Here is a 24,719-nt window from a genome sequence, read left to right on the forward strand (position 1 = left end):
AGGTTGTGAGTATGTGTTACAGTACATTAATATTTGTTTCATAGTGTTTTGTTATTTATGAGGAAAAATCCATTCCTCTGTGTGTAGTAAATAAACATCTACCACTTTTTGCCCTCCTGTTGACTGCAAGTTTTTTTGGTCATGCAGCAGCTCAGAAAACTAACATCAGTGAAAAGGTTTATTTACTTCTATTGAACTGTACTACTTTCAACCTGAACAGTTTTTACTCCAACAAAAAGCTTCAGGATACTTGCAGAGAATCAATATTTTAAGTCAACAGTTTCCTGGACAGGTCATTCAGTGTTGCTGTGATTCAATGTCTAATGACGGCAAAATATCTGATAACTTGACTTTATGATCACATGAACAAATGGTCACACTTTTGCTGCAATTCTCTTATGACCACAATGTTGGGACAACATCTTTATTTCATAGATTATCGCACGGACACACACACACACAGTGTGAAAAAAAAAGCTAACCTCTTATCTTGGGCAGTGCGTCACTTCACAGCATCACAAAAAGCACGGACATGGCAGCCAGTCAGCCCACAGTCTGTCCACCTTCCTTCACACTATTCACTCCGCTTTCACCTCTCCACTCCTGATCCATGTCAACAGCAGTGTCAATCCTCTCACAGCTGCTGACAAGGAACAGAGTCTAAACACACACACACAATAGCCACAAATAAGGTCCCACAGCCATCGGGGCAGTGAATTCATATCCAGTGTTTAAGGCTTGGCACAGGAAGGCGGGGCCCAATCCTCTCATTCCGCTCTTTTTACCATCCAAAACCAAAGTCCGGTCCCCATTCACACCTGGGTGGAGTGAGGAACATCAGAGTAAAGTGCCTTTCCCCAGGACACAGCACCATGCCATTGACACCTGGGTGGAGTGAGGAACATCAGAGTACAGTGCCTTTCCCCAGGACACAGCACCATGCCATTGACACCTGGGTGGAGTGAGGAACATCAGAGTACAGTGCCTTTCCCCAGGACACAGCACCATGCCATTGACACCTGGGTGGAGTGAGGAACAGCAGAGTACAGTGCCTTTCCCCAGGACACAGCACCATGCCATTGACACCTGGGTGGAGTGAGGAACATCAGAGTACAGTGCCTTTCCCCAGGACACAGCACCATGCCATTGACACCTGGGTGGAGTGAGGAACAGCCAGAGTACACCATGCCCATTGACACCTGGTGGAGTGAGGAACAGCAGAGTACAGTGCCTTTCCCCAGGACACAGCACCATGCCATTGACACCTGGGTGGAGTGAGGAACATCAGAGTACAGTGCCTTTCACCAGGACACAGCACCATGCCAAAATGGAGCATTTAACCCTGATCACTGGTGAACACTGGATGTCAAAAAATAATGCCCTACATCACAAAGATTAACAACTACACCAAAATAACTTTTCTATCAAACAATTGGCAACTGAAAATGCACTCTGATGTGCATTACATTTTTTTTCTCCACATAATGTTTGCTGCTAACAGGTGCGTTGAGTTTATGTGTCAGCCTGTTTCCCTGTGTGCATGTGTGTGATAAGTGTCGATGAGTGTGTGTCACTGTGTGTGCATCCAAGAAGATGACGGACTCGAGAACAGTTAAGTGCACAACTCCACAAGTTTGCCTCCAAAGACAACACAGCAGATCTATGACAAGAGTTCCAGTGCCCTTGACTTGGTTGAGTGAGAAAGAGGAAGACATAAAACAATGACTATGAATGAAAACACAAGTGTGAAAAAACATTATCCGACTATTGCCACATGCATGAACAACATCACTTAGCCACAAACACCTAACTCTCATACCACACCATGGTGACACACAAGAAGCCTCCCGTACATCAGTATGTCATCTCCAATCTGCAAGACGGATTATCTCAGAGATGAGCCCCCCCTCCTGACCACTCCATACGCTGAAACACACACACACAATCTCCGTCAACACTCCAAACTATCTTTACTGACAGTCCACATAAAAATGTTATGAGAAAAAGATTCTTCAAAGTGCGTAATGAAAGAATACAAGGACAATATGTATTTAAGTTAATGATACAGGATATTGTACACCATAACCCGCACCAAAACTCACAGAAAGGTACTGCAAGAACAGTCCAACCTTCACTTCAAGAGTTGGAAGTTACTGTTCACCCCAAAATGTCTAAAAAAAAAATTTTTTTTAATTTAAAAAAAAAAAAAAATTAATTTGTTTTTTTTTTAAAAACACAATCATGCCTGCAAGCTCACAACAGCACACAACATATTGTATTCACATAAAACATTGATACCGCTGACCACAAGATCTTAAAAGTCGACCCTAAAAATTTTAACCCAGGAATCAAAGCTTATATATATATATATATAAAGGAAAAGAGTGGTACAAGATATTTTAGTTTTCATACTCAGACTGACCTGCTGACACACTGAGCTGGTGACATAATGACTGACACATTGACTAACCTACTGACACACTGAGCTGGTGACATGATTGACACATTGACTGACCTGTTGACACACTAAGCTGGTGACATGACTGACACACTGACTGAACTGCTGACACACTAAGCTGGTGACATGACTGACACACTGACTGACCTGCTGACACACTGACTAACCTTTTGACAATGACCCACACCCTGACTGACATACTAACCTGCGGACACACTAACCAACACTGTGACTGACCTGCTGACATACTAACCAACACTGTGACTGACCTGCTGACATACTAACCTGCGGACACACTAACCAACACTGTGACTGACCTGCTGACATACTAACCAACACTGTGACTGACCTGCTGACATACTAACCTGCGGACACACTAACCAACACTGTGACTGACCTGCTGACATACTAACCAACACTGTGACTGACCTGCTGACATACTAACCAACACTGTGACTGACCTGCTGACATACTAACCTGCGGACACACTAACCAACACAGTGACTGACCTGCTGACATACTAACCTGCGGACACACTAACCAACACAGTGACTGACCTGCTGACATACTAACCAACACAGTGACTGACCTGCTGACACACTGACTGACACAGTGCCTGACCTGCTGACACACTAACCAACACAGTGACTGATTTGCTGACACACTGACTGACACAATGACTAACCTGCTGACACAGTAACTGACCTGCTGACATACTGACAAAAACGGTGACTGACCTGCTGGCACACTGACACACACTGACTGACCTGCTGACACACTGACAGATACAGTGACTCACCTGCTGACACACTAAACAACACAGTGACTGATTTCCTGACACACTGACACAATGACTGACCTGCTGACACAGTGACTGACCTGCTGACGAAAATGGTGACTGACCTGCTGGCACACTGACAGACACAGTGACTGACCTGCTGACACTAAACAACACAGTGACTGACCTGCTGACATACTGACTGACACAGTGACTGACCTGCTGACACACTGACTGACACTGACTGACCTGCTGACACTGACAGACACTGACTGACCTGCTGACACACTGACAGACCTGCTGAAACACTGAAAGACAGTGACGTACCTGCTGGCACACTGACAAACACAGTGACTGACCTGCTGACAAACAGTGACTGACCTGCTGACAGACACAGTGACTGACCTTCTGACACACTGACTGACCTGCTGGCAAACACAGTGAATGACCTGACACACTGACTGACCTGCTGACACACACTGGCTGACCTGCTGACACACTGACAGACACAGTGAATGACCTGACACACTCACTGACCTGCTGACAGACACAGTGACAGACCTGCTGACACACTGACAGACACAGTGAATGACCTTCTGACACAGACTGACCTGCTGACACACTGACTGACCTGCTGACAGACACAGTGACTGACCTACTGACACAATGACTGACCTGTTCACATACTGACTGACACACTGACTAACCTGTTGACACACTGACTGACACAGTGAGTGACCTGCTGGCACACACAGTGACTGACCTGCTGACACAGTGATTAACCTGCTGACATACTGACACAGTGACTGACCTGTTGACCCACTGACTGACCTGCTGACACACTAACCAACACAGTGACTGATTTGCTGACACAGTGACAGACACAGTGACTGACCTGCTGACACACTGTTTGACACAGTGACTGACCTGCTGACACACTGACAGACAGTGACTGCTGACACACTGACAGACAATGACTGCTGACACACTGACTGACCTGCTGACATACTGACAAACACAGTGACTGACCTGCTGGCACACTGGCACACACAATGACTCACCTGCTGACACAGTGACCGACCTGCTGAAATACTGACAAACACGGTGACTGACCTGCTGGCACACTGACAGACACAGTGACTGACCTGCTGACACAGTGACTGACCTGCTGACATACTGACAAACAGTGACTGACCTGCTGACACACACACTGACTGACCTGCTGGCACACTGACAGACACTGACTGACCTGCTGACACACTGACTGACCTGCTGACATACTGACAGATACAGTGACTGACCTGCTGACACACTGACTGATTTGCTGACACACTGACTCAGTGACAGACCTGCTGACACACTGACAGATACAGTGACTGACCTGCTGACAGACACAGTGACTGACCTGCTGACAGACACAGTGACTGACCTGACACACTGACTGACCTGCTGACACAGTGAATGACCTTCTAACACAGTGAATGACCTGACACACTGACTGACCTGCTCACAGACAATCTGACTGACCAGCTGACACACAGACAGACACAGTGAATGACCTGACACAGTGACTGACCTGCTGACTCAGTGACTGACCTGACACACTGACAGACACAGCGACTGACATGCTGACACACTGACAGACACAGCGACTGACCTGCTGACACAGTGACTGACCTGATGACACACGGACTGTCCTGTTGAAATACTGACTGACACACTGACTAACCTGTTGGCACACTGACTGACAGTGACTGACTTGCTGACACAGTGACTGACCTGCTGACACACTGACACAGTGACTGACCTGCTGACACACTGACTAACAGTGACTGACTTGCTGACACAGTGACTGACCTGCTCACTCACTGACACATACAGTGACTGACCTCATGACACACTAACCAACACAGTGACTGACCTGCTGACACAGACTGACCTGCTGGCACACTGAAAGACACAGTGACTGACCTGCTGGCACACTGACTGACACAGTGACTGACCTGCTGACACACTGACTGACCTACAGACACACTGACAGACACCGACTGACCTGCTCACTCACTGACACATACAGTGACTGACCTCATGACACACTAACCAACACAGTGACTGACCTGCTGACACAGACTGACCTGCTGGCACACTGACTGACACAGTGACTGACCTGCTGACACAGTGACTGACCTGCTGACACACTGACAGTGACTGACCTGCTCACACACTGACAGTGACTGACCTGCTGACACACTGACTGACCTACTGACACACTGACTAACTTGCTGACACACTGACAGACACAGTGACTGACCTGCTGACACAGTGACTGGCCTGCTGACACAGTTACTGACCTGCTGACACACTAACTGAAAGTGAATGACCTGCTGACACACTGACAGACACAGTGACTGATCTGCTGGAACACTGACAGACACAGTGACTGATCTGCTGGAACACTGACAGACACAGTGACTGATCTGCTGGAACACTGACAGACACAGTGCCTAACCTGCTGACACACTAACCAACACAGTGACTGACACAAAGACTGACCTGCTGACACTGACTGACCTGCTGACATACTGACAAAAATGGTGACTGACCTGCTAGCACACTGACAGACACACTGACAGACACACTGACTGACCTGCTGACACACTGACAGATACAGTGACTGACCTGCTGACACACTAACCAACACAGTCACTGATTTGCTGACACACTTACTGCCACAATGACTGACCTGCTGACACAGTGACTGACCTGCTGACAAAAATGGTGACTGAACTGACACACTGACAGATACAGTGACTGACCTGCTGACACACTGACAGACACAGTGACTCACCTGCTGACACACTAACCAACACAGTGACTGACCTGCTGACACACTGACTGACCTGCTGACACACAGTGACTGACCTGCTGACAAACAGTGGCTGACCTGCTGACACACTGACAAACACAGTGACTGACCTGCTGACACACTGACTGACCTGCTGACACACAGTGACTGACCTGCTGACAAACAGTGACTGACCTGCTGGCACACTGACAAACACAGTGACTGACCTGCTGACAGACACAGTGACTGACCTGACACACTGACTGACCTGATGGCAAACACAGTGAATGACCTGACACACTGACTGACCTGCTGACAGACACTGACTGACCTGCGGACACACTGACAGACAGTGAATGACTTCTGACTCACTGACTGACCTGCTGACTCATTGACTGACCTGCTGACAGACACAGTGACTGACCTGCTGACACAGTGACAAACACAGTGACTGACCTGCTGACACACGGACTGACCTGTTGACATACTGACTGACACACTGACTAACCTGTTGACACACTGACTGACCTGTTGACACAGTGATTGACCTGCTGACACACTGACTGACAGTAACTGACCTGCTCACACACTGACACAGTGACTGACCTGCTGACCCACTGACTGACCTGCTGACACACTAACCAACACAGTGACTGATTTGCTGACACAGTGACTGACACAGTGACTGACCTGCTGACACACTGACTGACACAGTGACTGACCTCCTGACACACTGACTGACACAGTGACTGCTGACACACTCACTGACACAGTCACTGACCTGCTGATATACTAACAAACACAGTGACAGACCTGCTGGCACACTGACACACACAGTGACTGTCCTGCTGACACAGACAGATACAGTGACTGACCTGCAGACAAACTGACTGACACAGTGACTGACAAACATGGTGACTGACCTGCTGGCACACTGACAGACACAGTGACTGACCTGCTGACACAGTGAGTGACCTGCTGACATACTGACAAACACAGTGACTGACCTTCTGACACACTAACCAACACAGTCACTGACCTGCTGACATACTGACTGACACAGTGACTGATTTGCTGACAAACTGACAAACACAATGACTGACCTGCTGACACACTGACAGACACTGACTGACCTGCTGACATACTGACAGATACAGTGACTGACCTGCTGAAACACTGACATGCTGACACACTTACTGACCTGCTGACACACTGACTGACCTGCTGACACACAGTGACTGACCTGCTAACACACAAACCTGCTGACACAGTGACTGACTTGCTGACACAGTGACTGACCTGCTGACACAATGACTGACCTGCTGACACACTGACTGACACAGTGACTGTCCTGCTGACACACTGACTGACAGTGACTGACATGCTGACACAGTGACTGACCTACTGACACAGTGACTGACCTGCTGACTCACTGACTGACCTGCTGACTCACTGACACATACAGTGACTGAACTCCTGACACACTAACCAACACAGTGACTGACCTGCTGACAAAGACTGACCTGCTGACACACTGAAAGACACAGTGACTGACCTGCTCACACACTGACAGACACAGTGACTGACCTGCTGACACAGTGACTGAGCTGCTGACATACTGACAAACACAGTGACTGACCTGCTGGCACACTGACAAACACAGTGACTGACCTTCTGACATACTGACTGACACAGTGACTGACCTGCTGACACAGTAATTGACCTGCTGTCACACTGACTGACAGTGACTGACTTGCTGACACAGTGACTGACCTACTGACACAGTGACTGACCTGCTGACACAGTGACTGACCTGCTGACACACTGACTGACACACTGACTGACCTGCTGACACACTGACAGACACAGTGACTGACCTGCTGACACACTGACTGACACAGTGACTGACCTGCTGACATACTGACAAACACAGTGACTGACCTGCTGACATACTGACTGACCTGCTGACACACTGACTGACCTGCTGACACACTGACTGACACAGTTACTGACCTGCTGACGCAGTGATTGACCTGCTGACACATTGACTGACAGTAACTGACTTGCTGACACAGTGACTGACCTGCTGACACACTGACTGACCTGCTGACTCACTGACAGACACAGTGACTGACCTGCTGACACACTGACACAGTGACTGACCTGACGACACACTGACTGACAGTGACTGACCTGCTGACACACAGACAGACACAGTGACTGACCTGCGGACCCACTGACTGACACAGTGACTGATTTGCTGACACACTGACTGACCTGCTGGCACACTGACAGACACAGTGACTGACCTGCTGACACACTGACAGATACAGTGACTGACCCCCTGACATACTGACCTACCTACTGACACAATGACTGACACAGTGACTGACCTGCTGACACACTGACTGACACAGTGACTGACCTGCTGACACACTGACAAACACAGTGACTGACCTGCTGACACAATGACTGACCTGCTGACACAGTGACCGACCTGCTGACACAGTGACTGACCTGCTGACACACTGACAAACACAGTGACTGACCTGCTGGCACACTGACAAACACAGTGACTGACCTGCTGACACAGAGACAGACACAGTGACTGACCTGCTGACACACTGACTGACACAGTGACTGACCGACTGACACACTGACTGACCTGATGACACACTGACAAACACAGTGACTGACCTGATGACACAATGACTGACTGATGACACAGTGACTGACCTGCTGACACCCTGACTGACCTGCTGACACCCTGACTGACACAGTGACTGACCTGTTAACATACTGGCAAACACTGACTGACCTGCTGACACAGAGACAGACACAGTGACTGACCTGCTGACACACTGACTGACACAGTGACTGACCTGCTGGCACACTGACAGACTGACTTACCTGCTGACACAGTGACTGACCTGCTGACACACTGACTGACCTGCTGACACACTGACTGAAAGTGACTGACCTGCTGACACACTGACAGATACACTGACTGACCTGCTGACACACTGACTGACCTGCTGACACACTGACTGAAAGTGACTGACCTGACACACTGACAGACACAGTGACTGACCTGCTGACACACTGACAGACACAGTGACTGACCTGCGGACACACTGACTGACACAGTGACTAACCTGCTGACACAGTGACTGACCTGCTGACACACTGACAGACACAGTGACTGACCTGTTGACATACTGACTGACACAGTGACTAACCTGCTGACACAGTGACTGACCTGCTGACTCAGTGACTGACCTGACACAGTGACTGACCTGCTGACACACTGACAGACACAGTGACTGACCTGCTGACACACTGACAGACACAGTGACTGACCTGCTGTGGCTGGGCGAAGGCGAGCCAGTCTGAGGCATGTGTGGGGAGGAGGCCCATGACCTGACACTTGTAGACGGCCATGGCCAAACAGGCCAGGTTGCCCAGCACGTACACCAGCTTCTGGAAGGCCGCCTGGTTCCCCTCAATCGTCTTGAAGGCTGCAACATTGTAGTGTAGTGTATTGTAGTGTATTGCATTGTATTGCATTGCATTGTATTACTCTTTTTTTGTTACAACAGATTTCTCTGTGTGAAATTCACGCTGCTCACCCTAGGGAGAGTGCATCACTACACTGAGTGTGTCACCCTTTTTTTTTCTTTTCCTATTGAAGTGGATTTTTCTCAAGAATTTTGCCAGGGACAACCCTTTTGTTGCCGTGGGTTCTTATACGTGCACTAAGTGCATGCTGCAAACAGGACCTCAGTTTATCGTCTCATCTGAATGACTAGCATCCAGACCACCACTTAAGGTCTAGTGGAGGGGGAGAAAATACAAACGACTGTGTCAGGATTTCGACCAAACGCTCAGATCCTCTCGCTCCAAAGGCGGACTGGTTACCTCTAGGCTATCACTCCACGTTCACAACAACAAGGGGCTTACATGTTTAACAGTTCTATTTACAGGTCTCAATGCTCAGCTTATATCCGAGATTGATGGAAGCTTTCAGCTGGACCAACAGTAAAGAGAGAGCTGTACGATCAATGGTGTCTCCACTGCAGCGGGAATTCATTTACAATTACAGCTCAGTCTTGTGCGAAGGACTATGACAGTAAAACTAGGAGGTACGAATGCACTCGCTCTGAGTGCTGCAGCCTTGGGGGCTAGCTGGCCTTTTGGGACCATCCGAATGCTGACTGTCCTAAAGCCCTCTTGGCCGGGAGAATGGGGATCTAACTTGGGCCCAAAAGTCCCCACTATGATCAAACCAGCCCACATAGCTGGGAAAGCAGTTTCCTCCTCTGTTGTGGTGGTGGTCACTGTGTGACATCACTGACTGTCATACACTGTTCCCACAGATGTGACCAGACAAAATTATATGTTCCTTTCCAGACCTGACTGAAAAGTTCCCGCACCAAACTGAATCAAAAATCCATCTGCTACAACGCAGATCAAATAGATGACCATATACATCCTGTTCATCATGAATGCAAAAAAATGCACAAACACAAAAATCAAACTTTTTGTTTCAGTTTTTGGTGTGTAATTTTTAAGGCATTCAGCCATTTCAAACCCTGAAGAGCACAACCTATTTTTCCAATTCTCTGGGGTCCAATTCATGAGCACTGACTGACATACATCAGGTGTAAACTACAGTCAAGCAAAACATTTGGACTTTCAACATCAATACTTTTAGCAGTCTTGCTACAACACAGTCTGTACCCATGGACCAGGCGTGGTCTGACAATGAACAACCAGACTCTTCACAAACAGTTCTCGACAATGTCTTCATTCTCAAGTAAGGAAGAGGTTTTCTGGAATACACTTCTATGTGCGCATGCATTTGTCAGCTGCTGCACAAAGTGAGGTTTGCACTTGGTTTGCTTTGCCTGATGCTGTGTTGGCACGGACATCCACTGGTTTCCCTGTGTCTGGGAACACCACCAACACGTGTGGTCACTCAGCATGCACTTGGTGACAAACATCAAGTGGCAATGATAAGGTACAAAGCACCAGTGTTAAAATGTAATGCCAACAGCATTTGTAATACAGGGGTCAAAGCACCTAGTCTGTCCTGCTGAATGCATTAAATCTAGAAAGTAGAATTGCCTGTCGAATGAAACAGACTTTTTTTCAAAAACTGATCATCAGTGCACTTTTAATGGGTCCACTCTGTTGCAAAATATTCTTTCTTGTCCTTTGTGGAACTGGACAAAAATGAATGTGCCATTTTTCTTTCACAAATACTACATACACGAAGTTTAGTCTTGCGAAATTGTTGGAGCAAATTTCAGCACTTTGAGTTTGACTTGTCAGTGCTTAGAATCAGTATTGGCTTCAGTTACCCGCCATGAATTCCTACTACGGATGGAATGTCTCTGACATGTTCACCACCTTCGTCATGAACTGGACCCCAGATGATGATGAACTATGGATCAGCAGTCAAACACCTAACCGAACTGGCCTTGGTGCCTCTGTGCAAACACATCTGAGAAGACCCAGTCTGGCTTCATCACTTCCAATCATTCTCAGCCCTGTTAACAGCCATGCACTGCCTATGGAAGACAAAAAAAAAGCACAATTCATGTATGTGCACTGGTTTGGGCATATGCACTGGTTTGGGCATATGCACACCCAGAGCCAAAATCTCACAAATCAGGCAATTCATTTTCCAAAAGTTTCCACTGAAATCAATTTGCAAAAAGTCTCTTGGATCAATGAATATAACATTTGCTATTTCCAAGGGTACACATGAACTAAACATTTCCAAATTTACTACACAACTCACATTTTAATCAAACTTTTCCTCATTTGTTAGGTGCATAGTATAGATATATCTAAGTATTATGCACATAGTCATTCTCTTAAATATGAACTATAAGCAAATAGGCACAACCACACACACACACACACACACACACACACACACACACACACACACAAACTATAAGCACTGCCCACCTGCATGCACATTCACATTCTCACACACACACACACACACACACACACACACGCATATCACTATCACACTCACATCAGAAACCCACACCAGGGCACCACCAGATCAAACCCAGTCCTTCCCACAAGGCAACAACTCAATGAAACACATACAAGCAATATCACAAAGTGACGCATACATTTTAGTCTTTGCATCGCTCTAATGCACATACAGTGCAAAAGCACACACACACACACAACACACACACACACACACACACACACAGACTGACTGTTCTGGATGGCGAGGATGGCCTGGATGGGCCTGAAGAACATCATGCCGACCATCATGATGGGGAAGATGGAGATGGAACTGCCTGCCATCCACATGATGAACATGTTCATTGGCACCTGCTTGATTGGCCCCAGTGCTATGTCCCATGACCGCTACACACACACACACACACACACACACACACACCATAGATTCAAAATTCATGCATTAAATCCTCATGTCAATACAAGAACCTATTGTTGAATGCCCTTTCCGCTTTGCAGCTCCTGATATCGGATAAAAAAATCTTCCACATCATATCTGTTCATCTGACTCCGTCTCAACCTTTCACGTCTCACTTAGATTACATAGAAAGTCATCTTTTCAAAACATCTGCAACTTTGTGCAAGCACTCTTGGTTTCCTAAAGGGGGATAGGGGGAGGGTGGGGGATAGAGAGTGGTTTGCGTGATTCATGTAACTTTTTCTTTCATGTACACTTTGAGCTCTTAGAGAGAAGAGGTGCCATGTAGATGTACATTAGTATAATTATTAAATAATACTCATCAAATGATTAATTTTCTTTCACCCCTTTTGGGGGATGGAGGATTACAAAAAGATGAGCCAAAGAAGATAATGAACACAACTTATAATAAATTATATGTCTTAAAACAACACTAACTTGCCAAATACAATGTATTAACTAATGCATGCTAGGCTGTAAGTGACACTGTCTAAATATAATCTAACACTATTGTCCCACTCAATCTTGAACTGCAGTCATACATTCAAAACATCAATCTACATAAATTACCACATGGCCTAGGACAAAGAAAGCATTGGGAAATCAGTTCTTGTTATAATTTACTAAAATGAGGAAATTCCATATTGAAATGAAATTCATCTCCAACCACTGACAAATTACATGTATACCAAAATCTTTCATCACATGGTATATTATCATCATCATCATAATAAAAAATTCAATTTCAACTCGCAGTTTGCGATTGCAAAAACAAAATTTAAAAGTGCAGTAACATAAACGTCAGGCAAACAAGATATTTCTCTGCTCTAAACTTGGTTTTAAATTTTTGTCAATCAAACTTTTTTGCTCATTTGTTAGGTCTGTACCAAATAATTTCTAATTCTATATTTTTTTAAAAGGAAATTTTCTATCTAAAATTACGTTTAAATAACATACTTACCGTGACCCAACTAGTGCAGACTCCGGCAGGGGTCTGACATTCCTGTCCTGTGCAAACTACTATCCGCCTATGCGGAGAAAACGAAACTACGGCCGATAACCTCCCGGAAGTAGGTAACCTCCCCTTTGTCCCGCTGGCTAGCGCCCTCTTTTGACGGCAATATGCCATCACCAGCGCAGCAAGCAGGGAGAACAGGAAGCGGGGAGGACGGGAGGGTCTTAAATTTGGGTCACGGTAAGTATGCTATTTAAACGTAATTTTAGATAGAAAATTTCCTTTTAATTACACATACTTAACCGTGACCCAACTAGTGCAGAATAGCGCAACAAGGTGGAGGGCTCGCCTGTTCTACTGTCTGTGTGCTGTGATGGTCTGTTGTGCAACTACCACAGAAGCGATGCCTCTTGCGCCATCAACCCGCAGGCGTGCGACGTCTCTCTGGTAGAAGTCGATGAGCCATCATCCCTAAAGCGATAGGTGTCCCTCAAGTAGAATTTGACGAAAGAAGAGTGTACTGTGTTGCCTAAGGACATTGGTGCGTGTAAAGAAGACAGAGGTCCACAGCTGTGTTGTGGGGGAGGTCTGTGGACCACAGCTGTGCGGATGAGCGCGGATGAGCGTCAATGCAAGGAGGTGCGCATGTGGTTTGATCTGATGATTCCACTACGGATGTGGGCCGATAGTGGAAGTGATTTTTGTGTTTGAAGGAAACTGTGGCACGAGACAGAGGTAGGTCACCGTGTTGGGCCTGCCTCAGGCATGACAGCCAGATCTGTAGAGCTCCTCCATGCGAGCTGACAGGCGATGGGCACTCCCCCCCCCCATTTGCCCCCCCCCCCACCCCCCTTTTTTGACGTTGTCAAAAAATGACAGCACTGGTATGTTGCCTATGCATACAATGGCAGACATTTGGCAACAAAGGACTTGATGTTCCTGGTGTCTCTGGGACAGGGTTGTGTAATTGCCCAGGTAGGTACCATCACGAAGGGGCATACGGAAGGCTTGGTGGCTTCTCTACCTGAGTGTGGCATGTTGGAGTAACCTGCAGAAAGTTGTCGGCAGTCAATGGCTGGGTTGGATCAGGCTGTGGAAGTGCATTCCATGTGCCCACAGGTCACTGAGTCTCATTCTGTGGTGGAATTCCCAAATGGAAGAGGGTTTCCATGGGGAAAATTTTTGCTGAAGGATCTTTAGTGAGAAAGGGGACCGGATCCATGACAGGCCTCTGGCTGTGTGTGGTGCGCACTGAGTCTGGGATGGAGCAGGGCGGGGCAGGGAGGTAAGTGGCTCAAGATGTGTTGTACTGGCTATTTACATCAAAGCAATGATCTGACATACGTTTTTAGTATGGCCAACTGCAATGTGAGAGCTGTATTATCAGTGGTTTCTTAATTGCAAAGGGAAATCATTTGCAGCTTAGTCTTTCATGAATGACTATGTCTCTCAGACTAGAAGTCAAATTGCACTGGGACTTAGTGCTGTAGCCTTAGGCCTAAGTAGCCTTTGGGAACCGTCCCAATGATGAGTCCTAAGGCCCTCTTGATTGAGGGACCGGGGATGCAACTTGGGCAAAACACTCTCTACTATAAATTGTATAATCGAATTCCAGCCCGAATAGACTGGACAGCAGTTGCCTCCTCTGCTGTTCTGATGGAGACTGTCGTACACGACTGATTATCATATATTGTTCCTAGGAGGACACCAATCAGCATGGGTAAATCAGGAAACAGCTGCTGTGTGCTTCAGGGACGAAGGTGTTCACCATGCAGGTTTTGTTGCAATGTAAGGAAGCCGGAAAGAGTTGACGGGGTCTTGTGGTGCAACCGTGCGTCTGAAAGACATGGTGCTTGCTTCCGAAGTGACAACAAAGTCATCCTCTGACAGGCCCTTGACCGAAGGCTGAGGCTCCATGATGGGATAGCCTGCCTAGGCTAGAAACCCCTGGAAGTGTCTCATTGGAAAGACAGTGCTTGAGGAGGAATGCCCATCTGTAACCACAGCAGTGGTTGTGTGTAGAGGCCAAAAGGATCGGGCAGGGAAGACCAAGTGCAGAAAGTGCTTTCAAACGCCAATTGTTTGAGACGTTGATGCTGGATTTGTGTTCAAGCAAGGTGATGGGGTGAACTGATGTGCTTGAATGCGGCATCTGCCGTGCTGGTATGAGTGGGCAGAAAGGTACACCCCTGTGGCTAATGGACGGTTCGTTGTGCTTTGTGTGACGCATCCGTCCTCGTCAATATGCCTTTCTCCCAAATGTAGAGGAAAACAGTTATGACCCAGGCCTTCTGCTACTAGAGAGGAGTGGAAGAGATGGGCTTAGGGTGATTGTCTCCTGCCCAGTGGGCAGTTTTTGGGTCCGCTAAAACTTGGAAGGCAAGATAGACACCACTTCATGGGAAGGCTGGCTAGGATGTAGGGCCCATGTGGAGCTTTTGTCACAATCACAGTGGTGCAAACCAAGGGTTGTTGTAGGCAAGGGGAGAAAGAAGGGATGCCTTACAAACTTGGAAGGAATGAAGGGCATGTGTGTCCGGAGTGGCACCTCTTAAGTTGGACTGCCTCATCCCTCCTTGTGCATCTCCAGCCTTATGGGTGATTGTTGCAGGCAAATGAGTTGGGTTGCCTTGTCCGTCCTTGCACCAAGAGAGGGCATTCTTAGCCCTGTGGGTGTGAAGGGGGTGTGTGTGGATCCCTAAGGACCAGCCACTACTGAAATGTGAAGGAGCATACATTCAGGTGTGAATGAGGTGGTTTTTTTTTGGTTTTTTTTGTGAGTGCAGTCATCCTCCAAAAGCAAGGTAGGGATGAATTTATGAAAATGAATACATATATGTGCAAAGGGAATAAAAACTTCCATCAACTCAAGTGATGTCAGAAATATGCCAAACGACAAGAGATCGAGACACAAGAAATAAGCGGCTGTGTAAGCATACGTGTAGCGTGCAGAGATATACCCAAGTAAATGGGTAAGTGTGCATAATCATCAATGGAAAGGAATCTGTCCACGCACCTACATATGAGATGTACATACGCATATGAATAAAGTGCCAGTACGTAGAGGCAGAGAGTTCTGGGCATTGTGAACAGAAGGCCGCAAATGCAAGTGTGCCTATATTGCTATGTAGGGAATCTCGATGAATAGATGTCAATGAATAGAGATAGAAATATAATTGTACATGTTAATATGAAAGTCGTCTGAACCTATCCCATAAACACATACACATGTGTATACTGAGGGATAAGTACACATCTATAAGTGAAAGCAGAAATGAAAATGAAAATGAAATTATGGTGCTTAGAGCCTCGCCGACCACTAAGGCCATCTCAAGGCTATCGCCGCGTCAATAACTACTGCAAGGATAAAAAAAAACCAACCAATTAAAACGAGTCACTACTTCAAACTTTCACTCCAAAGTTAAAAGAAAACTTCCATAGTTTAAAACCTTCAAATCTGGTTAAAAAGGTTCACTTCTTTTAAGAAGTCCATCAGCACCCACGGAGGGACATCACGAAACAAAGTCTTCAAAGAAACCGCCGTGTAATGTCTGCGTCTAACGTCATGCAGATCCCAACAGTCAAGGAGCACGTGTTTCACGGTGAGAGGCTCGTCACAGGGAATGCATCGAGGGGCCTCCTCCCCCTTCAACAAGTAAGAATGAGTAAAAAAAAGTGTGCCCCGTACGCAGTCTGCACAGCACAGACTCCTCCTTTCTGTTCTTCACCCCCGAAGGGAGGGTCTCCTTTAGGTCCGGACGGATCTGGAAGAGCTTGTTGTCCGTCTGGGTGTTCCATTCCTCTTGCCAAAGATCCTTGACGTAAGTGTTGACCTTCCGCTTCATGTCTGTATAGGGTACCAAGGATCTGGACAATTCTTTCTTTACAGCGTTCCTGGCCAGCAGGTCCGCCCTTTCGTTACCACGAATGCCAACATGTCCGGGAACCCAGGCCAACACAACCTCATATCCTTTCTTCGTTGCGAGAGTAAAAGTTTCATAAAATTCCAGCAGTTTGGGATGAGTGATATTCCTGCAGGCGATCGCCTCCAGGGCTGACAGGGAGTCGGAAAAGATCATGAATCTCTTCTGTTTCGAAGAGAGAACCATTTTTAACCCCAGAACCAGTGCGGTCAGTTCCGCGGTGTACACCGAGCTGTCAGACAGGATGTGTTCCGTTGAGGGCCGGTCAGGAAAGGCGGGACAGAACGCAGATGCGGCGACTCCGTCCTCTGACTTGGAACCGTCAGTGAAGATGCTTTGAAAAGTGGGGAATTTGTGGCACAGTTCTGAAAAGTAGGTTCTGTAGGCCAGAGAACTGGTGGTGTCCTTACGGTATGAGGCCAGATCGAATCGGACCTCAGGTGTTGTAAAGGTCCACGGAGGGCTGTCAGGGAACTTAGAGAAATCCAAGATGCCACCGACATCCAGATCGGCCTTTTCTAAGTGCGGCTGAATGCGGAGTCCGAGAGGAGGTATGCAGTTTGGGTTGTCTGTAAATTTCTTATCGAAAGGGTTGTTGAATACAGCGTCGTAAGCAGGGTTTGTAGGTTCCGAGAACAATTTCAGATAATAGTTCAGGGTCAGCTTCAGTCTGCGGTTGGAAAGAGGCGGTTCCCCCGCCTCTGCGTACAGGCTGTGCACAGGGGTGGTGCGGAAAGCACCTAAGCTGAGACGGAGCCCTTGGTGGTGTACAGGGTCCAACAGTTTCAGATAGGACGGTCTGGCCGAGCCGTATACCACACTTCCATAATCCAGTTTGGACCGGACCAGGGCTCTGTAGAGGTGCAAGAGAGTTCTCTTATCAGCACCCCAGTTCGTGTGTGCCACAACTCGGATGATGTTAAGGGCTTTTTGGCAAGATATTTTCAGCTGTTTAATGTGGCTGAGGAAGTTCAGCTTCTCATCGAAGATGACCCCTAAAAATCTGGCTTCCTTGACCGCTGGGATGGTGGATGTTCCCAGACGGATTTCAAGGTCCGGATAGAACTGGCAAAAATTATGAAAATGGATGCATTCAGTTTTGGAGGACGAAAACGTGAAGCCATTCTCCTCTGCCCAACACTGGATCTTGTTGATGCAGAGCTGAAGCCGTCGCTGGATGCTGGCGTACGTGCTGCCGGTTGCATATAAGGCAAAATCATCCACGAACAGCGAGCTGTCCGATCCCCTCTGAACGGATTGAACGATGTCATTAATTTTGATGCTGAAAAGAGCCGGCGACAGGATGCTCCCTTGCGGGACACCCAGCTCCTGCTCGTGAATGTCGGACAGGGTGGTGCCGAGTCTCACCTGGAATTGTCTGTCTTGTAAAAAATTGTGGATGAACTGAGGCAGGTGTCCTCGGAAGCCGAGCTTGTGCAAGTCAGAGAGAATACCAAACTTCCACGTGGTATCGTAAGCTTTCTCCAAATCAAAAAATATGGCCACCACATGTTGTTTATTCACGAAAGCATTTCTGACAGTGGTTTCCAGACGAACCAGATGGTCAACGGTAGAGCGATGCTTGCGGAAACCGCACTGTTCTTTCGCCAGAAGGCCGTCGGTCTCTAGTTTCCACATCAGTCTACCGTTAACCATCTTCTCCATCAGTTTGCAGACGCAGCTGGTCAGTGCTATTGGGCGGTAGTTGGAGGGGTTCGAGGGGTCTTTTCCCGGTTTCGGCAGCGGGATTATGAGGGCTTTCCGCCAGGAGGGTGGAAAGAAGCCTGTGACCCAGATGTGGTTATAAACTTTAAGCAGGGTGTCCAGACAGGTTTGGGGAAGGTGGTTTAGGAGTTTATAATGGACCTCGTCCATTCCTGGACAGGAATCCGTACAGGTCTGAAGGGCAGATTTAAGTTCGTTCATTGTGAAAGGAAGGTTGTAATTCTCTGTGTTGTCGGAAAAGAAGTTACATGGTGTTTTTTCTGACAGGTTTTTGGTTTTAAGAAAGCGAGCAGATTTGTTAGCAGATCTCAAGTTCTGTTCTATTGTGGAGGCAAGCAAACTGGCAACTGCTTTCTTCTCTGTGACCAGAGCGTCTGAGAGTTTAAGATGGTGAAAGGTCGGGCATACATTTTTGCCCTTAATTCTTTTTAAAACCCTCCACACTTTCTTCTTGGGTGTGTTGGAGGTTAAGGAAGAGCAGAAATCTCTCCATGACTTCCTCTGGCTCTTTTTAAAAACATACCTGGCTTTCGCCCTCAGCTGTTGATGGGTTCGAACGCTATCGGTCTCCGGTCTCCGAAAGACGCGTCGCTGCGCTCTCTTCCGAGACTTGCGGGCCTCCCAACATTCCGCGTTGAACCAGGGCATTCTAGGGACCTGAGGCTTGGAGGTAGACGATGGGACTGCTGCTTTGGCGCAATCTAAAACGATCCGAGTCAGAGCGTCAGCAGGGTCCTTGCTTTTCAATACTGTTTCTTCCTGCAGCTCCGCTCTTATCTTGGTGGTAAAAAAACTCCAGTCTGCTTTGTCGTAATACAGGCGGTCAGGCAGAGAGTCACCTTCTCCATCTGTGGGGCGGAGGACGACAGGAAAGTGGTCACTCCCGTGCAGATCATCGTGCACTTTCCACTCGTAGTCCAGGACCAACGATGGATCGCAGACCGACAGATCTAAACACGAGAGCTTTCCAGAGGACAGATGCAGGTAAGTGGGAGACTTGTCGTTAAGACAGCACAAGTCCATGTCTGAAAGAAGGTTTTCCAAGAGAAGACCTCGGGCTGATGTCATCTCACTTCCCCAGAGCGGGGAGTGTCCATTGAAGTCGCCCAACAGTAAAAACGGACGTGGGAGCTGGTCGACCAGGTTCATGAGGTCCTGCCTCAGAACGCGGACGGAAGGAGGAAGATAGAGAGAGCAGACAGTGATGGTTTTCTCAAGCGTGACTCTGACTGCCACCGCCTGTAAAGGGGTGCTTAAAAGAACTGTACTGTATAAAAGGGACTTGCGAATAAAAAGAGCGACACCTCCCGTCAATCCCTCTTGCTTCGGTTGAGCGGGTTTAAAAACGGAGTTAAAACCAGAGAGAGATAAAACCTTGCCATCTCTTTGCAGAGTCTCCTGCAGCGCCAGCACTGAGGGTTTCAAAGCACGACAAAGCAGCTGGAGTTCCTGAAAATTGGCGTGGAACCCCCGGATGTTCCAGTGGATCACTGCCATTAAAAAAGGTTAAAATAATAAAGCAGCAGCCTATTCCATCGCTACCCCCCGCTCCTGTGCTTGCGGTGGCTCAAGGTCTGCCAGGATGGAATATTTGTTTTTTGAAATAAATTTTTCGGATTCCGACTGAGTCGGAATATCCACCACCTCGGCCCCTCCCGATCCCGCTGAGGCCGCAACCCTCCCCTCCTTGAGTTTTGGAGGTGGGGGGGTTTCCGGCCACTTCCGCCAGCCCGAGGGCCAGGCAGACGAGAGGCAGGGCGAGGGGTGCCAGGGGGTGGGGTGGGGCGGGAGGAGGACAACGTGCCTCCGCCCGAGGCTTTTCTCTCCCGCCCAGCGGCCCCTGAGGACTGCCGCACAGGATGGGAAGGGGTGGACAACGGTTCCGACGAGGCGGTTAAGTCGTCCGTCTGCGTTCCTGTGGACGTCGTCTGGACTGCGACGTCCACCATCCTGGGTCTGACGACAGAGGCATACAACACCTTAGGCGACGCGGCCTCCACCTGTTTCCTTGCCTCAAAGAAGGAAATTTTCTTTTCTGTCTTGACTTTCTGGATTTGTTTCTCTTTTTTCCAGACGGGGCAGTCTTTCGATGAGGACGGGTGGCCACCTCCGCAGTTCGCACACCGGGCTGCACTGACGCAATCGCCCTGGTGCGCCACCTTCGAACAGGTGCCACACGCCTCTTCCTCCTTACATCGGTCCCTGACGTGTCCGAATTTCTGACATTTAAAGCATCTCAGGGGGGACGGCACATACAAGCTTACGCTGACCATGAGGTATCCGACCTGAATGTCCTTGGGGACATCCGGGAAGCAGAAGGTGAGGAAGAAAGTGTTGTTCGGGACTCTGTCCAACCCCTTCCTCACCGTCACCCTGTACACTTCGGTCACTCCCTGAGAGGACAGCTCGCTCTTGATCTCGGCCTCAGACACACCTTTCAACTCCGGGCATCTGATGACCCCCTTTGAGCAGTTGAGGCCTTTGTGAGGGGAAACCTTCACCGCCCTATCCACGAAAGTGGTCGCCTTGAGAAGGAGCTGTGTCTGCCTTTTGGATTCCGTCAGAACTAAAAATGCTCCGCTCCTCAGCCTCTTGATGGACTTCAGCGATCCTGCCAGACACTGAAAGCCCTTCTGGATAGCGAAGGGGCTGAGAGCCGACAACGGCTTGTCGTCATCAGCGCCCTCCATCACCAGCCACGATGGCCAAAATCCAGAGGTCTCAACGACCTCCGAATCGGAGTCTGAGTCATCCGTTCCCTGCCGCCGTCTTTTACCAGAGTTAGGGGGGTGTAGTTTTTTGGAAGTCATGTTGGAAAAAAAGTAAATTCATCCCTCCCTTACCCACCCACCATGGGGTCCAACTTAGGGGCCAGGGTCAAGGGAACACCAGCTTGACCCCTTCCAGGTTTCGGGAGGGATACACGACCAACAGTCCAGCTCCAACGTGTTCCCCCCCGATCATGCCCAGCTCCCGGGGACAGAGCACTACGGGGGTTACCTTCGTCAGCCACTAAACTGCCAGTCTTGACCCAGCCCCACGAAGGGGTAGCCGACTGACACACACGGGCCAATGTGTGCCGCCTGTCTTAGGAGAGGTCCGAGCCAAAGGGATGTGTTGAGAGCAGTGTGCTCTCTCAATCCCCAGGATCTCATTCCCTCCATCACAGGTCGCGCCGCACGGCAAACACGGCGGGCCTAAAGAAGGCCGCAGAGAAAAAAAAAAAAGAATGTGGAAAAGAAGGCTTGATGGGGAGCTGAGGACAGAAAAGAGGCAGTAAAAAGAAGAATAGAGAACAGCGAAAGGGACAGTAGGTCACGTTTAGTTTGGGCCTCACTCACGACCTGTTCGGCATGGGAAGCCCTATCAGGGGCATCAGTACAAAACCACCACTTATTCAGCCCTGACAGCTACGATGGCTATGTAGGCTGTCAATGAAGACCTGGGATCAGAGCACCAAACCCCAAGAAGCACTGATGCCCCCACCGACATAGCTCGCTCGATCACTGGCCACTAAGCCTCCCGACCACGACAAGGTAGTGACCCTCCCGGGAGTGGGTCAGGAGAACACCAGCCTGACCCCCTCCAGGTTTCGGGAGGAAAGCAGAAATGTGTATGAATGTAGCAATATATCTCATATATATGTATATGTGTGTGTGTGTGTGTGTGTGTGTGTGTGTGTGTGTAGATAGATAGATATATGTACACATATATGTAGATTTTTTTTTTTTTTTTTTTAAATATTTATATATATATTTCGTGATTGTTTCTTGTGATAATAAATGAAATGGATAGAAGGGGAAATATTGTGATGTATTTCCTGTGGCCAATAGCCTGAGAAACAGCAAGAAAAGTGCAGATGCTATGCAAAGATGTGTAAAGTCCATGACTGGGCATGAGGATCCAATGAGAAACCGAAAGAAAACATCGTTGGTGGACAGCACGGGGGGCAGGAGTGATGTGCTGTGTCGGCGAAACTAACTACAGCTTCAAGCGCCTAGGTTACAAATGTGAAGTTGCCTCCCTTGGCACCGAAAATCGTCGAAAAGGAAGGTGTCTTTAGAGCACATATCCCCCTGGTGCGACGTGTCCTCGCTGTAGAGGGAGGAGTGTCATGTTTGTGAGAGTCCGTGGTTCGATGCCACCGTAACCGACACAGGTGAAAACGACCGCAAGGGGAATAATTATAACGTCCCTTAGTGCTGTGGGCATCCCAACCCGAATCGGTCGCCACTGGATGCAAGACGGTCGGGGCATGTGGCATGACGGCGCCGTAATCCAGTGTTATGGGCGTTGTGGACGAGGGGGTGACAAGTCCGTCGGCTTGCCGTGGGATGTGCATCCCCCTGTTGCTGAACGGCGGTCCAATCTCGCGAATAGCTCCTGCGAGAGGACCGACGTTCAGTTGTCAGTTGTTGTGTGTTGACGGATAAAGTGATAGACAAGATCGGCCCGAGCACTGCCGAGAGGCAGGATCGAGTTATTAATACATTTAAAAATTATCTTGATATTCCTTTTAAAAACTTTAAATACAAAACTCATTTACATATTTATTGATTTTTCAAGAACTGCGCACTCAATGTTGAAATATGCATCAGACATACGTGGGGACTCTCTTTTTCTTCCCCACTTCAAGCGGGTAAAAGGCCTTGTCAGGCCTGCACACCGTGATATTGATATGATATGATATAAGAGGTACTCCAACGTGGAAGTGCCAATATTAGTCTGGGTAACAGCAGAGTTAGGCAATGGGGCAGAAGAATCCAACACTGCCGAAGTTCCAATGGGGCGTGCACATACCTGCTCTGTGGGCGAGGGGCGGTGCAGGCGCAAGGTGCAGAGTGGTGCATAATTGCTGCAGTAAGTTAGCGATGAGTTGCTGATTGTTTGGTTGAGTAGCTTGCTGAGACACCATTAGTGGATGGGAAACAGCAGCACTCGGCGGTGTGGCAGATGGGATCATCACCGCATAGCTTGGTAGGACCGTGCACACACACGCACTGAAGGCGAGGAGCAGTGCCGGTGCAAGGGAAATAACTGCGGCGGTCACCAGCAAGGGTGCCGAAGCAGGGGTTGCCTCCCTTGGATCGGGTGATCCGGACGAGGAGGGGGGTGCACGCGTATGGGCAAACGTGTCCCCTAGTGCTCCACCTTCCCCCCTACACCAGGGGAGGGCATCCCTACGTGCCTCAGTCGCCATTGGATCCGAGACGGTCGAGGCATGCCGCGTGGGGGGTCGCGTGATCCGATGTCACGGCCGCCACCACGGACGCATCGCACATAGGGCCCAGTCTAACGTGCGGATCCAAAACAAGCTGCCTTTTTTTTTTTTTTTTTCCCCCAAAGGGATTGTGGCCATTCCATTGGTGCAACTGTGGGTATGGGTAAAGAGATAGAGGAGATCGACTCGTACACTGCCAACTGGCAGGGCCGAGAAAACGCGGATCGCGTCGAGTGAGTTCGCGGATTGATAAAAATGACATTAAAGGTAACACTGACCTGAGTGTGTGACCACAAACCTCTAGAAGTCACCAGAGGAGGTGTAGGAGGTGGCGGAGGTCTG

The 24,719-nt window shown here is 48.5% G+C and overlaps 1 protein-coding gene across 2 annotated transcripts in view; it reads right to left on the reverse strand.

The window, feature by feature from the left end:
* Positions 1-410: 410 nt before the first annotated feature.
* The window catches only part of LOC143285984 (ER membrane protein complex subunit 4-like), a 32,311-nt gene continuing 8,002 nt past the window's right edge, over positions 411-24,719 (reverse strand). Inside the window, exons 3-6 of one of the 2 annotated variants that reach the window (XR_013055740.1) lie at positions 12,330-12,483; positions 9,442-9,599; positions 1,266-1,926; positions 411-1,153 (exon numbers count right to left, since the gene is read on the reverse strand). Coding sequence is in view for 1 of the 2 variants with exons in the window: in XM_076593450.1 (XP_076449565.1) it covers positions 1,891-1,926; positions 9,442-9,599; positions 12,330-12,483 (348 nt within the window). In the remaining variant the exon portion in view is untranslated. Of the gene's footprint in view, positions 1,154-1,206; positions 1,927-9,441; positions 9,600-12,329; positions 12,484-24,719 lie in introns of those variants that run through there. The other variant, XM_076593450.1, reaches the window with a different exon arrangement.

This window comes from Babylonia areolata, chromosome 9 (assembly GCF_041734735.1).
Source record: "Babylonia areolata isolate BAREFJ2019XMU chromosome 9, ASM4173473v1, whole genome shotgun sequence".
Taxonomy (NCBI): Eukaryota; Metazoa; Mollusca; class Gastropoda; order Neogastropoda; family Buccinidae; genus Babylonia; species Babylonia areolata.